Genomic DNA, 13811 nt, shown 5'->3' on the forward strand with positions numbered 1-13811 from the left:
CCTAGTAAAGACTTGCCTGCTGTCCATCTTCTTTTTTTGTGGTCTGGATTTTTTAAGGGCAGAAAGCAGTTTAACATCCTACAGCTAGCGTACATAAATATTGCACATAAAGTAAATAAAAAAAGATTAGAATAGCTTTTCAAATTACCTAATGAAGCGTAATGCTAACATTTATATAGCACTTACTCCAGTTGGATTCAAAGTGCTTCACAGCTGTGCTCAATAGGCCACACTGCAGTACTAAGGAGTCTTTCCCAAGGGCTCCTTACTGAATAGGTACTGGCTTCATACAGAATTCAAACCCTGGTCTCCTTTGTCAGAGGTGTTGCCCTTAACTAATAGAACCTTTCAATGCACCCCCCTCCCCCAGTCATGTCACTACCCTTTAGATTGTAAGCCTTTGGCAGGGCCCTCTATCCCTGTGTATCCTACTTGATCATGCACTCTGCCCACATAATAACATGAACTTAAATTATTGGGACTACTAGTCCAATGATGATCGGCATTGTGCTTCTTACTGCTTTTTACCCGTACTATGTTGTCTGTCACCCTTATTATCATTGTCTGTAACCTTTTAAAAAGTGAAGGAGGTTTTTTTCCTCATTGAAAAAATAAATAAATACAGGAAGTACTGGAAAGAAGAAGCAGCTTGCAGTCTAAACACATTGGAAATTGATTTTTTTGAAGGTCTGAGTTTTCATCTACTAGCTTTACATCTCTAGACTGTAAGCTTGCAAGAGCTGGGTCTTCACCTGAAATTTCCAGTTTATGTTTCTTATTCATTTATTTATTCATGACAGGAGCGTAACTATAGAGGCGTCGCATACCCTGATGAAGAGTGGGTGAATGTCAGAGTGCCTGAATGAGTTTGTGTGTTGTGAGGATGTGTGGGAGCGCTCTACAACAAGCAATTTTACATTGTTTTACATGGTTTGTTTATTTATTTATTTATTTATTTTTGGTCTTTTTCAAATAAAGCTGTTTTGTAATACCAAATACCCAGAGGGACGGTACTACTTTAAGGTTAGATGGTCACCAGGAGCAAGGGAAAGGTTGTGAGCCATTGGAGGCCCCATCAAAGTTTTACTTGGGGCCCCATGACATGTGGTTGTGTCCCCCTTTCATGGTGCTATGGAATCTGAGGAGCTAAACCAACCAATCAGCATGTGACTATAGAGATTCATCAAGAAGCAAAAATTATATTGGGTAGGTGTCAATTTTCTTGTTTTTGAGTGTTTAACGAAAGTTATTAAATCAAAATGAACACAACTATTGTATATGTTATGGCCAGAATCTGAAGTCTGTGCACTTCGGGATCTGGCCGGCCAAAATGCGGCGTGGCCGTGCCCCTGTGGCCAATGTTAGAAATGAAATGATTCCCATAAGATTAATGTATTTTCTAGCTGTCTTGCTGTGGCCAAATGTATCAAAAGTGAGTTAATTTAATTAAATTAAGCCGGCGGCAATGTAACAGATGCTCTGCCTCCTCTCCTCCCCCTGCCTCTCTGCTATAGAACACTGTCAGCAGGGGGACACGCGTGTCCCTGAGAGTCGTTCGTCGCAAGAAACAAGCAGAGCGGGGAGGCTGCAGACATTGCTTCTGCCAGCACCCGCTCTGCAAGAACAAATGGCAGGATTCCCTGCCGCGACAAAACAACTCTGGGGGGACACACATGTCCCCGGCTGCCAGTATTGTATAGGAGAGAGGAAGGGGGAGGAGAGAGAGCTGTTACATTGCCGCTGGCTTAATGTAATTAAATTAACTCACTTTTGATACATTTGGCCGCAGCGAGACGGCCAGAAAATACATGAATCTTATTGGAATCATTTCATTTCTAACATTGGCCGCAGGGACACGGCCACATCGCGTTTTGGCCGGCCAGATCCCGAAGTGGCCAGACTTCGGGTTCTGGCCATAACATATACATAAAATAATAGTTGCAAGAACCATTTTTAATTTCAATCACTATTGCAAGTCCTTTGTGGCAAATCACAAACAGCTTTTTATATATGTGTAACGATAGGTGTCAGCAACCAGAGAGAGAATCTGATTCTTGGCGATCTGCAGTATCCCCAAGAATACAGATATACCTGATTATTGGGGATCTGCAGAATCACCAATAATCAAGTATGACTAACCTCTAGACACCAGAGTGAGTAAGTGTTTTGGTGCAACAGTAACCTTTGGACCACCGGGGTAGCAGGTGGTCCAATAAGTAGAGAAGACTCTACTGCAGTCAAGGACACCTGGGAGGGAGTCCCAGACTGACAAGGAGCAGTGTCCCCTCTGTAGAGCAGGGGACCCCTGCTGGAAGGCTGAACACCCTGAGGGAGGGTGACAGCCAGGAGGTCAGACAGACCAGGTCGGCAACAGTGTATCAGATATGCAAGGTACCAAATCAGAGAACAGAAGAATAGTCAGGAAAGCCACAGGTCATAACAGGTATCAGAACAAGATCTAGTCTGAGGTGTGAGGTCCGTGATCTCAACACCCTGGAACTATGCTAGAGAATAACACAGATGATATACAGTATTCCTAGTCTGGGGTGTGAGGGCCGTGATCTCAACACCCTGGAACTATGCTAAGGAATATCACAGATGATACACAGTATTCCTAGTCTGGGGTGTGAGGGCCGTGATCTCAACACCCTGGAACTATGCTAGAGAATAACACAGATGATATACAGTATTCCTAGTCTGAAGTGTGAGGGCCGTGATCTCAACACCCTGGAACTATGCTAGAGAATAACACAGATGATATACAGTAACTGGCTAAGTGTGTATTCCCAAGTCCTCCTGGTTCCACCACACTGAAGGATCTGACTAAGGTCTGAGTGCTAACACAAAGGCATTCGCAACGCCAGACAACCAGCAACTGAACAGCAGGAGATATATATAGTAAAGCGCCCCACAGCGCCGCCCAGCTCCCATCAACCAATCACTGACTGAGCAGGAATCAGCTGACCGCCCAGATCAGCTGATCTTCCTCCTATTGGTATAAAGAGCTTGTCTTGCAGCGTGCGCGCGCGTAGCTTTCCATCTGTGTGCACTACTAGTTCCAGACAGCCCAGACACATGTTGCTGCGGGGAAACCGCCACACTGGACGCGGAATCTGCCGCCTTACCGTCAGAACATGGGGCGGCCCCCACGCCATTCTTCCCATGTGCACCATTAGTTCCAGATAACCCAGACGCATGCTGACGCGGACAAACCGCCGCATCAGACGCGGAATCAGCCGCCTTACTGTCAGAACATGCGGCGGCTTTTCCGCTATTCATCACAGTATGGATCCAATGGGTTCCATTCTCACTCTTGATCCCATGCCACTTGCAGAGTGAAATAGGTGGAAAAAAATCCAAAACGATTTGAGTAAGCCAAAAAGATTTTTGTTATAATGATGTGTAGAAAGGATAAAATAAAGAATATTATAATATATTTATCAGTCACCATGTCAAGATACTTGGCTTGTATTATCTTTGGCACCTACTACATTAGCAGAATGGTATAGTTCTACTTTAAAAAAAAATCATAAATAATATAGTAGTGGGAGTACCAAAATATCTAACTTAGAATTTTGATACTTCATATTTTCCATTAAAAGTAAAATAATATACTGTATACTTAAAAATCTTGTAGAACGGAATTCACTGCCCATTCCCTTTAACAGTGATACTTTAGGTAATTTAGATGATGTGTGACTTGTGAAAGTACTAAAAAAAATATGATAGAAGACTAAAAGATGAAAAAAAAATCTCGAGTATATTTTAGGTCCACTTATTTGGTTTTCGGTTGTGTGATGCTCTACTGATGTAAATGGTGGAAAAGGTATAAAATTGCGTTGGGTAGTTTTTCTCAATTTGCACAGAAATGATGGGACTGACACAGACTTTTTTTTTTTTTCCAAATGTAGGAAGCATACATATTTCCATGTATTTTTCCTATTAAACCATCAGTTGCTCTGTACAGTGTTTAAAAAATATAAATGACCTGAAATATGATAACTATTATATAACTGAATAGCCAATAACACCATGTACAAAAAGATGCAAAATAATGTATTTATTGCCACAAAAAACAAACCAAAAAAAACATTTATAGTTGAAATGTAACGTACACTAACTGATAATTTTTGCAAGAAAAAAAAAAATATTTGAAAAATATTGTTCTGCAAAGGCTACCATTACACCATTACATTGCACTTAAAATGAACAGCATGAGGCTTTGTTATTTTATGGCTGTCCTGAGGTCTACTGAAGAGACATTACATTAAGTCTGTCCTGTAGGGTCTCCTCATCATCTGATTCGCTTTCTCCAACACATCTTTCCAGAACATGCATGGGTGATCTGACAAAGAGCAGTCAAAACAGATGAAATAAAGCACCATTTCAAATAATAGAAACAATACTGCTCTATTAAATGTGACATGGAAACTGACTATAGCTAAAAAGTGACTAACCCATCAAATCTCTACTCTGCTATATATAGTACTGTATATTATATTGTTCTCTTACGTCTGTGGAAGTGTGCACTAGAGATTTAACCTCTCTTGTCCTTGTGTCAGATACTGATTTGACCTTCCATTTTACTAAGATGAAACTGTTATCAAGTTATCAGAAGAAGCAGAACACAGACTTATTAAGTTCAAGATATGGAGCTTCCACTACAACAAACTATAGAAGTACGTAGTGAGAAGTACCTTGTTCCACATCATCAGGTTCTAGTCATATTATCAGCATTCTTCCTTATTCATGATTAAGGAAAATCATTTTTTCTATACGGCAGGTGCACAACTCATAACCCAAACTGATTTATGAAAATTGTTAGATTAACAATTGATTAACTGTAGATCAACTGCCCATACTAGCTGCCAATAACGCCAATGTGCAGAGAGAGCAGGGCAGCCGCTGCACAGACGGCTGGCTGCAAAGTTCCATGGTCAGGCACTTGCACTGCAAGCTTGCAAATGCTGCACCAGTTTAGCATGCTGCTTTGGTTTCCTTGCTCATGTGCTGCCCTAGGCCATGGCCTAGGTGGCCTTGGCCTAAATACGGCTCTGTTGATATTTCAGGCATAGCTGGAAGAGGAAAAAAACGGCCAACAGGAAACCTGACTGACACATAAAAACTTTGGCCATCATATTTAAAAACATATTGTGTTTTGGCCTCGAGTGATAACACAATAAGCTTAAAGCCTGTATCTGGCTAAAATCTTACATACTGCAGATCCTCTTGTAAGGGAGAGATCCATTTACATGTGTTGTCTTCTCCTTGAATCCCCTCTATTGGTCCATAAGGAGAATAGCTAAGTACTGTAAAACTATAATAGTTGCAATATTATTTTTTTCCGCCCCAGTGTTTTGCTTGGTAGATAAAAATGAATAATAAAGATATGTGCATTATAATTTATATAATTTATTTTTGATGAAAGTCTTTAAAATGTTTCCCTATTTAATAATGCAAACATGCTGCATTAATGATTTTGAACCTGCAGTGGGATACAGTACAGCATTATAGTACCCCCTTGTTTACATGCAACTGGCTGTACAAAATGACAGGACAGCAACATCCTCAGGCTACTCAGAATGCCTTTCATGCACAAACCGCTTCTCCTAGAAACTCATACAACATATGTCCGTGGTACTGTGGCCTGAACAGCAGCACCGCAGGCATAAGGCGTCTTATGACCCTGCACAATTAGTTAGTGATGTACTCCCTGCTGGGCAGGAAGTTTTTCACCCGGATCCCAGTTGGTCTGTGCATGCGCACCGTGCTCCCATCATGCACACTGCATTACTGCATAATCCGTGTGTAAGTGCAGTTCGCTCTGCAGCCTTTGCGACCGCATTGCAGTGATTTGGATACTTCCGTTGCTCCACATCAACTGTGTAAGTCTCCACAAACTTGCGATAAGCTGTGGCGGGGTAGAGAACCACAGAGAGTACAGCAGAGCAACACAACCAGGCCATTGTGTAAGGGTCCTCAAGAAGGATATGTGGCCATAATGCAAGTTGGTGGCTACTGCTATATTTGTAGCAAGAATGGTAGTAGTTAGTGATCAGGTACTACTCAATTCAGAGCTTCTGACTATCAATCTGGTTTTTATGGTGCATAATATATCCGATAGCTATTTTGTGTTGTAAAAGTTGTGCTCATATTTTAAAAAGTGGAGGACAAAAAGTGTTTTTTTGTAAGTGGCCTATTTCATAACTATTGTACTTATACTCTATTGTTGGGTTTCAAAAGTAGGATTGTGTCTTGACTGGGCAGCAGCTGAGGACATGAATGGATATTACTAGCCAGTTGCTTTTAACCAGTGGTCCAAAATCAGTAATGCAATATATTTGAATAAGTGACCATGCAACTACAATAATCAATTTAATCACTACTTTTAAAACTTTATAATGTTTCCATTCTACAAACATTAGAGGTACTGTACTGCACAACATTTGTTTTGTAAAGTACAGAAATTGCTGCATAGATGGTGTTGGTGCATAAAACTCCTGGGGAAATATGTAAAATGGGCTGAAGTGTAACTTGGGTGCTGTGAGCATTAATGACTGTGTAATTCATTTAAGTCTTAATCATCTCTGTATGATCCTCACAAACATGAATAACAGCTAGAAAAGTAACACACATTTAATTATGCAAATTAAGTTTACTGACCTCATCAAGGATGCATTATCTTCAGAATTTTGATATTTTCTGCTACGTGAAGAAAGCTGAAAACCACTAGAAAATGTCTGTTGGTCTTTCAAGTTCCCTATAATAGAATCAATATATTTACATATATTTTAATAGTAAAAAATAAAAAAAAATCACAGTAGGCTAAAAACAATTTAAAACAAAGTCTTAAAACATGCCTTTTCTGTGTTGTGTTGTCTTTTCCCATTCCATGACATCATGAACACAATACAATGCAATGTACCTACATGTTTGTATTTCAGGTATAAATAAGCCCTAATAAAAAAAAAATCATGCTATCCTTAGAGATGAGCGTAATGACCTAATTACGATTTCGCGAAATTTCGCGTAATTAGTGTAATTACGATTATGGCCGTGTAAGTACATAATCGTAATGAAGAAGGATTTCGCGAAATTTCGCGTAAGCGTAATTTTCGCGTAATTTTCGCATTACAATGGTTATTTGTTCATGCCGTAATTTCGCATTAAACGCTACCGTAATTTCGCGTTAAACCGTAACGCTCCGTATAATATAAAAAAGCCGCCGACTTTAAGGGTTAATAGCAAAGCCCCCTTAAATGCTAAGAGCCTCAAATTTGGAGAATATATTAAGGAGATCAGGAGGAATAAGAGGAAAATTTTTTTTTTCAAAAAGACCTTATAGTTTTTGAGAAAATCGATGTTAAAGTTTCAAAGTAAAAATGTATACATTTAAAAACCCGCCGACTTTAACGGTTAATAGCAAAGCCTGCTTAAAGTTTAGGAACACCAAATTCCTAGGGTATATTAAGGGGATCAGTGGGAATAAGAGGAAAAAATTTTTTTCAAAAAGACCTTATAGTTTTTGAGAAAATCGATTTTTAAGTTTCAAGGGCAGAAATGTCTTTTAAATGCGGAAAATGTCAGTTTTTTTTGCACAGGTAACAATAGTGTATTATTTTCATAGATTCCCCCAAGTGGGAAGAGTTTTACTTACTTCGTTCTGAGTGTGGGAAATATAAAAAAAAAACGACGTGGGGTCCCCCCTCCCAGACCTCTTTAACCCCTTGTCCCCCATGCAGGCTGGGATAGCCAGAATGCGGAGCACCGGCCGCGTGGGGCTCCGCACCCTGACTATACCAGCCCGTATGGTCCATGGATTGGGGGGTCTCGGAAGGGGAGGGGCAGCCAAGCTTTCCCCTCCCCCTCCGAGCCCTTGTCCAATCCAAGGACAAGGGGCTCTTCTCCACCTCCGATGGGCGGTGGAGGTGGAGGCCGCGATTTCCTGGGTGGGGGGTTCATGGTGGAATCTGGGAGTCCCCTTTAAAAAGGGGTCCCCCAGATGCCCACCCCCCCTCCCAGGAGAAATGAGTATAGAGGTACTTGTACCCCTTACCCATTTCCTTTAAGAGTTAAAAGTAAATAAACACACAAACACATAGAAAAAGTATTTTAATTGAACAAAAAACATAACCACAAAAAAAGTCCTTTAATATTCTTAATTAACCATTAATACTTACCTGTCCCTTTAAATAAATGATCACACGCAATATCCTCAGAAATGTTCTATCAGTTACAATGTAACAAAGTTATTACAATGTAACAACTTTGTTACATTGTAACTACGCCGCACCCGACGCCACTCGCCGCTCAGCCGCCGCATACACGTCCGTGCAGGATGCTAAGTCCCCGCAGCTCCCGCTGTCCACCCCGCCCACATCTGTCACCCACATGTCACCCACATGTGGGTGACATGTGGGAGAGGCGGGGAGGGCAGCGGAGCCGGCGGGGACTTAGCGTCCTGCACGGACCTGACAGAGCTCTGAGCTATATAGCTCAGAGCTCTCTAAAGCATCTTTGTATTTGGGCTCCAAGGAGCCCCATTGGTCCTTAGCAGACCAATGGGGTTCCTTCAAATCAGAAGGAACCCCATTGGTCTGCTAAGGACCAATGGGGCTCCTTGGAGCCCAAATACAAAGATGCTTTCGAGAGCTCTGAGCTATAGCTCAGAGCTCTGTCGGGTCCTGCAGCACAGACGCGGTGGCGGCGGCGGCGGTGAGTGACGTCGGGTGCGGCGTAGTTACAATGTAACAAAGTTGTTACATTGTAATAACTTTGTTACATTGTAACTGATAGAACATTTCCGAGGATATTGCGTGGGATCATTTATTTAAAGGGACAGGTAAGTATTAATGGTTAATTAAGAATATTAAAGGACTTTTTTCGTGGTTATGTTTTTTGTTCAATTAAAATACTTTTTCTATGTGTTTGTGTGTTTATTTACTTTTAACTCTTAAAGGAAATGGGTAAGGGGTACAAGTACCTCTATACTCATTTCTCCTGGGAGGGGGGGTGGGCATCTGGGGGACCCCTTTTTAAAGGGGACTCCCAGATTCCACCATGAACCCCCCACCCAGGAAATCGCGGCCTCCACCTCCACCGCCCATCGGAGGTGGAGAAGAGCCCCTTGTCCTTGGATTAGACAAGGGCTCGGAGGGGGAGGGGAAAGCTTGGCTGCCCCTCCCCTTCCGAGACCCCCCAATCCATGGACCATGCGGGCTGGTATAGTCAGGGTGCGGAGCCCCACGCGGCCGGTGCTCCGCATTCTGGCTATCCCAGCCTGCATGGGGGACAAGGGGTTAAAGAGGTCTGGGAGGGGGGACCCCACGTCGTTTTTTTTTTATATTTCCCACACTCAGAACGAAGTAAGTAAAACTCTTCCCACTTGGGGGAATCTATGAAAATAATACACTATTGTTACCTGTGCAAAAAAAACTGACATTTTCCGCATTTAAAAGACATTTTTGTCCTTGAAACTTAAAAATCGATTTTCTCAAAAACTTTTTCCTCTTATTTCCACTGATCCCCTTAATATACCCTAGGAATTTGGTGTTCCTAAACTTTAAGCAGGCTTTGCTATTAACCGTTAAAGTCGGCGGGTTTTTAAATGTATACATTTTTACTTTGAAACTTTAACATCGATTTTCTCAAAAACTATAAGGTCTTTTTGAAAAAAAATTTTTTCCTCTTATTCCTCCTGATCTCCTTAATATATTCTCCAAATTTGAGGCTCTTAGCATTTAAGGGGGCTTTGCTATTAACCCTTAAAGTCGGCGGCTTTTTTATATTATACGGAGCGTTACGGTTTAACGCGAAATTACGGTAGCGTTTAATGCAAAATTACGGCATGAACGAAACGCGAAATTTCGCATTGAAAATTACGCTTACGGTATTTTCAATTACGATTTTAATGGCAATTTCGCTACGCTAATTTCGCATCGTAATCGCAAATTTCGCATGCGTAATTATAATAATGCGAAATTACGAAAATTTCAGCTCAACTCTAGCTATCCTAAGCACAAATGCATAATGGCATGCTTTTGTGCGAGCTCCTTAAATTTTAGGCTGAAGTTTTGACTGAATGTTGTTACTACAAATACAGAGTCCTTTACATTTTCCATAGACCTTTGAAATCTATGGCTCTGATATCAAAAACGGGGATAAGCAACAAGAAGGAATTCAAATGTGGTCATCTAGTTTTTTTAAGCCTTAGCAAAAATAATTGCAAAACTTCTCTCCGCATCTTTAAAGTAAACCTGTGCCTAGGTGTGGTGTTTATCTTGGCACTCATCATAAAAGATGTGGCATGGAATAGGTGACCACTGGTCTTCACCAGCACATCCTGCAGGGGGAGCATTTGTTGGCAACCCCTACCAGACAGCATATTTCTTGGCTGAAAGTGGCAACTAGGTCTACACTCTTGTTGGTTATCCCCCATGACCAGAAGAAAAGAATGGAGAATCATGCACTGAGGAAAGGGCGAGACCTAGATCTGTAAAATAAAAAGATTGCTTATAGGGCTAGGGTGGAGTGCAGCTAATTTAGGCCTATGAGTGGGCAGGATAGGAGACAAGGTGACTGCCTGAGGTTGAAATAGACTAAAAAGGTTAGCAGGACAAGATTGAGGACAACAGACTGCAAACTGGATTGACAAACTGGCAGGACAGGGATAGGGGAGACAAGTATTGAACAGTGTTGTCAGGCAACAAAGATAAGAATGGCAAACATGGACTAGATAACAGGAGGAAGCAGGACAAGGCAACTGGACTGACTGACGGCTGCATAGTAAGTGAACTGACTGGGATCTGGACTGGTAGGCAGGACAGGGTGTCAACACCCTGAAACTTGGCAAATGACTGCTCATTTTCTCTTTATTGCTCCCTGACTCTCCCTTTAACGCAGTACTTTAATCTGACCTACCTTGTTATCTGAATTGTTTTGAAGAAGTTCTGTGATTGCTAATGGGAGATAAAGTTCCCACTTTGAGTAAAGGCTAAAGGTGCGTACACACGCACTACAGCCACCAACGACGGGTCCGTCAGACCCTCCCACTGGGCGGACTTTCAGGCGACAGTAGCGCGTGTGTACGCACTGTCAGCAGACTGATAAGGCTGTTTCTGAACGATCCGCCAGGCAGATCACTCAGAAACAGCCTTATAAGTCCGCCGACAGTGCGCACGCTACTGTCGCCTGAAAGTCCGCCTAGCGGGAGGGTCTGACGGACCCGTCGGTGGTGGCTGTAGTGCGTGTGTATGCACCTTTAAACTACAGAACTACAGAAAGTGGCTGTACCTTCTGATACTTTATTTTCTGTAGAAGGATTTCCATAGTGGTGAGCTGGATAATATCTCTGCATTACATATACTCAAAAATAAGATGACTTCAATAAACAAATATAGGCATGCCCAACCCCCTGAAAAAAGTACATCAATTTCCTTTTTCTTCACACCCCCTCTAACCAGGTATAGCCATGCTGTTCTCCTCTACAGCATGTATACAAATTCTAAAACCTACCCATAGCAAGTATGGTAACTTCCATCCCACAATAACAAATATAGTCAAGTTGTCCCAATTTGCCTCTCTAACAAGAGCTTGTCTCCTGCTGTAGGGCAGTGAAGGAATGTCGGATGGAACAGTTACTTGTTCCTGCATGGGTTAATTGCAGCAATCCTCTCCAAAGTACGTTTAATTGCAGCTACCATGTGACATCACATAACTGCTTCTAGGAGAAATAAACGCACACAAAAGTTAGTTTTGCAGAAGGAATTCATGCAGCAACCAGTAACTATGCCCTATTCCAGACTGCTTCTGTAAAGCACTGCGCTTTACATCATGGGAATGAAGGCACATAGTGACTGGAGTTGATGGTGATGATGGAGAGACAACAGTCAGTAGGATGTTGACCAACCTATTTGCGTAGCTAAAATTAAGCAGAAACCTCTTCACTTTCTATGGTAAAAATGGTAAATCTGGGATGACGTGTTTGAAAAAAATTGTTCTGATAAAAGACTGGCATTTAAACTAAAATTACCCATAATCCAGCAACATATACTTTTCTTAACAGTATAAACTATAGAGTATGAAGCATAATGATCCTGAAGCAGTAAAACACACTATAATCTACTGTAGGTACATTAGTAAAATTGTTATATTATACAAAAATTATAAATACGCCTAGCTCTTAAAACATGTCCCTATATTATCTTGCTGCTGGTCAAGGAAGTAAGACCTGCTGTACCGTCATTCTTTCCTTTGAACAAATTTGCGGCAAAAAAGAAAAGAATGTGGGTATTAGTGTAACAGCCAAGTGAATGAGTTCATCTGTTTTTAGGCCTTCATTGTGCTTGTTTTCATTCTCTTTCTAGCCTCATAGGCACTTGCATTTGTGGAATAAGTCATGGTGGGTTTTCTCTGATCTGCTAGTGACCAAGGAGGGGGTTGAACCTTTAAAGGGGTGCATCAGGATGGAAAAATGGTCTTTATGATTTTGAAGTGGTAGAATATTCATTTTTACCTGTATAGCCAAGTAATCTGCCTGGCTCAAGTATAAACGGAAAATAGCTAATATGCTCATTTCATTTTAATGCTCATTTTTTATCTCCTCCATGCATATATGTGATTAAGGCACCGGGAAATTTGGGCACAGGGTAAAGCCGATAAATGGCTCACTCACTTTGCTCCTGCAAAAGTGTCCAGCGGCATTAATTACTATTCCCCCTCCAAACCACCATTGACACTGGAGAATGACATAATTTGGTTTCCAGCTATAATGGTTTTTAACGTAAATTGAGCTCCTTCTTTTGACGGTGCCCAAATTACTGACAGAGCGCAGCTATAGCCCTAATTCCCATTACGGCCTATGACAGCACTGGCGGTGCCCAAATTTCCAGCACCGTTATTTCCTGACTTGTCCTCCATTGTTGGTTACATGTTAAGTGTTCCCCCAGTAACAGTTTTCTTTATATGAAGACACAATGATGTGCTTACCCAAGTATGTTGTTGGATAATAGTACTTGCTGCTTTATTATCTTCCCCCTTTTACAATACTCTCTTTCTAATGTCACCTCTATTATAGTGTCCCCCATTGTATAGGCCATATTATGGCACTGAGTCCCCCACAATAGCCTTTCTCTACACAGCACACCCACAAAGTGAACAGAGGGTAACTGTATAGTTACATTCTGCATTTCCAGTCACCAGGAATCTTCACTTAGTTACAGCTGGCATGGCTACATCCCCTGACATTCAGGCACACTCTGGTCTTGTGATGTCACATGGCCACAGTGAAACTAAACATTTGAGGGCACAGTGGTGGGGGAGCCAGCTGAGTGAAGAGGAGTACTGAACGTATCTATGCCTTCCCCACCCAGCATGCTCTGTATGTACTTATGGGGCACTACATCAATTTCCAAAGTTATCTTGGGTGAGAAAACATTTTGGTATATATGCAAGTCTACGTGGTGATAATTACAGATACTGTAAGTGCCTAGCATCAATAGTTGGATTGAGATATAAGAGCTTTGTGTGTGTATTGTTTATACAACCAAACAAAATCAGATATACGGTATGCTAATGTACAAAGTCTACTATGCAAAGTCTTTAAATGTTTAAAAATATTATACCTAGAGCATTAGTGCTGGTTCAGACAGACAGCTGCTGGCATCCGTCCTCATAGTCTACCACCAGTATCTGCCACACCGTGCACGGAGATGGATTCATCTCAATGCATTTACCTTCGCGATTGTGCAAGCGCCGCAGCCGGTCGAATTTTCCAAGACACTGCATGTAGCTTCTAGCGTTTGAGTTGTACG

At 41.6% G+C, this 13811-nt stretch overlaps 1 protein-coding gene across 5 annotated transcripts in view; it reads right to left on the reverse strand.

Annotated features, from left to right (window-relative positions):
- Nucleotides 1–4089: 4089 nt before the first annotated feature.
- Nucleotides 4090–13811, reverse strand: part of ZBBX (zinc finger B-box domain containing) — a 291614-nt gene continuing 281892 nt past the window's right edge. For 4 of the 5 annotated variants that reach the window (XM_068280953.1, XM_068280952.1, XM_068280949.1 and 1 more), the window contains 2 exons: nt 6664–6760; nt 4090–4345 (listed from right to left, as the gene is read on the reverse strand). In XM_068280953.1, coding sequence (XP_068137054.1) covers nt 4249–4345; nt 6664–6760 — 194 coding nt within the window. In that variant the 3' untranslated portion in view covers nt 4090–4248. The remainder of the gene's footprint in view (nt 4346–6663; nt 6761–13811) is intronic. The other variant, XM_068280951.1, reaches the window with a different exon arrangement.

The sequence above is a fragment of the Hyperolius riggenbachi genome, chromosome 4 (genome assembly GCF_040937935.1).
Source record: "Hyperolius riggenbachi isolate aHypRig1 chromosome 4, aHypRig1.pri, whole genome shotgun sequence".
Classification (NCBI taxonomy): Eukaryota; Metazoa; Chordata; class Amphibia; order Anura; family Hyperoliidae; genus Hyperolius; species Hyperolius riggenbachi.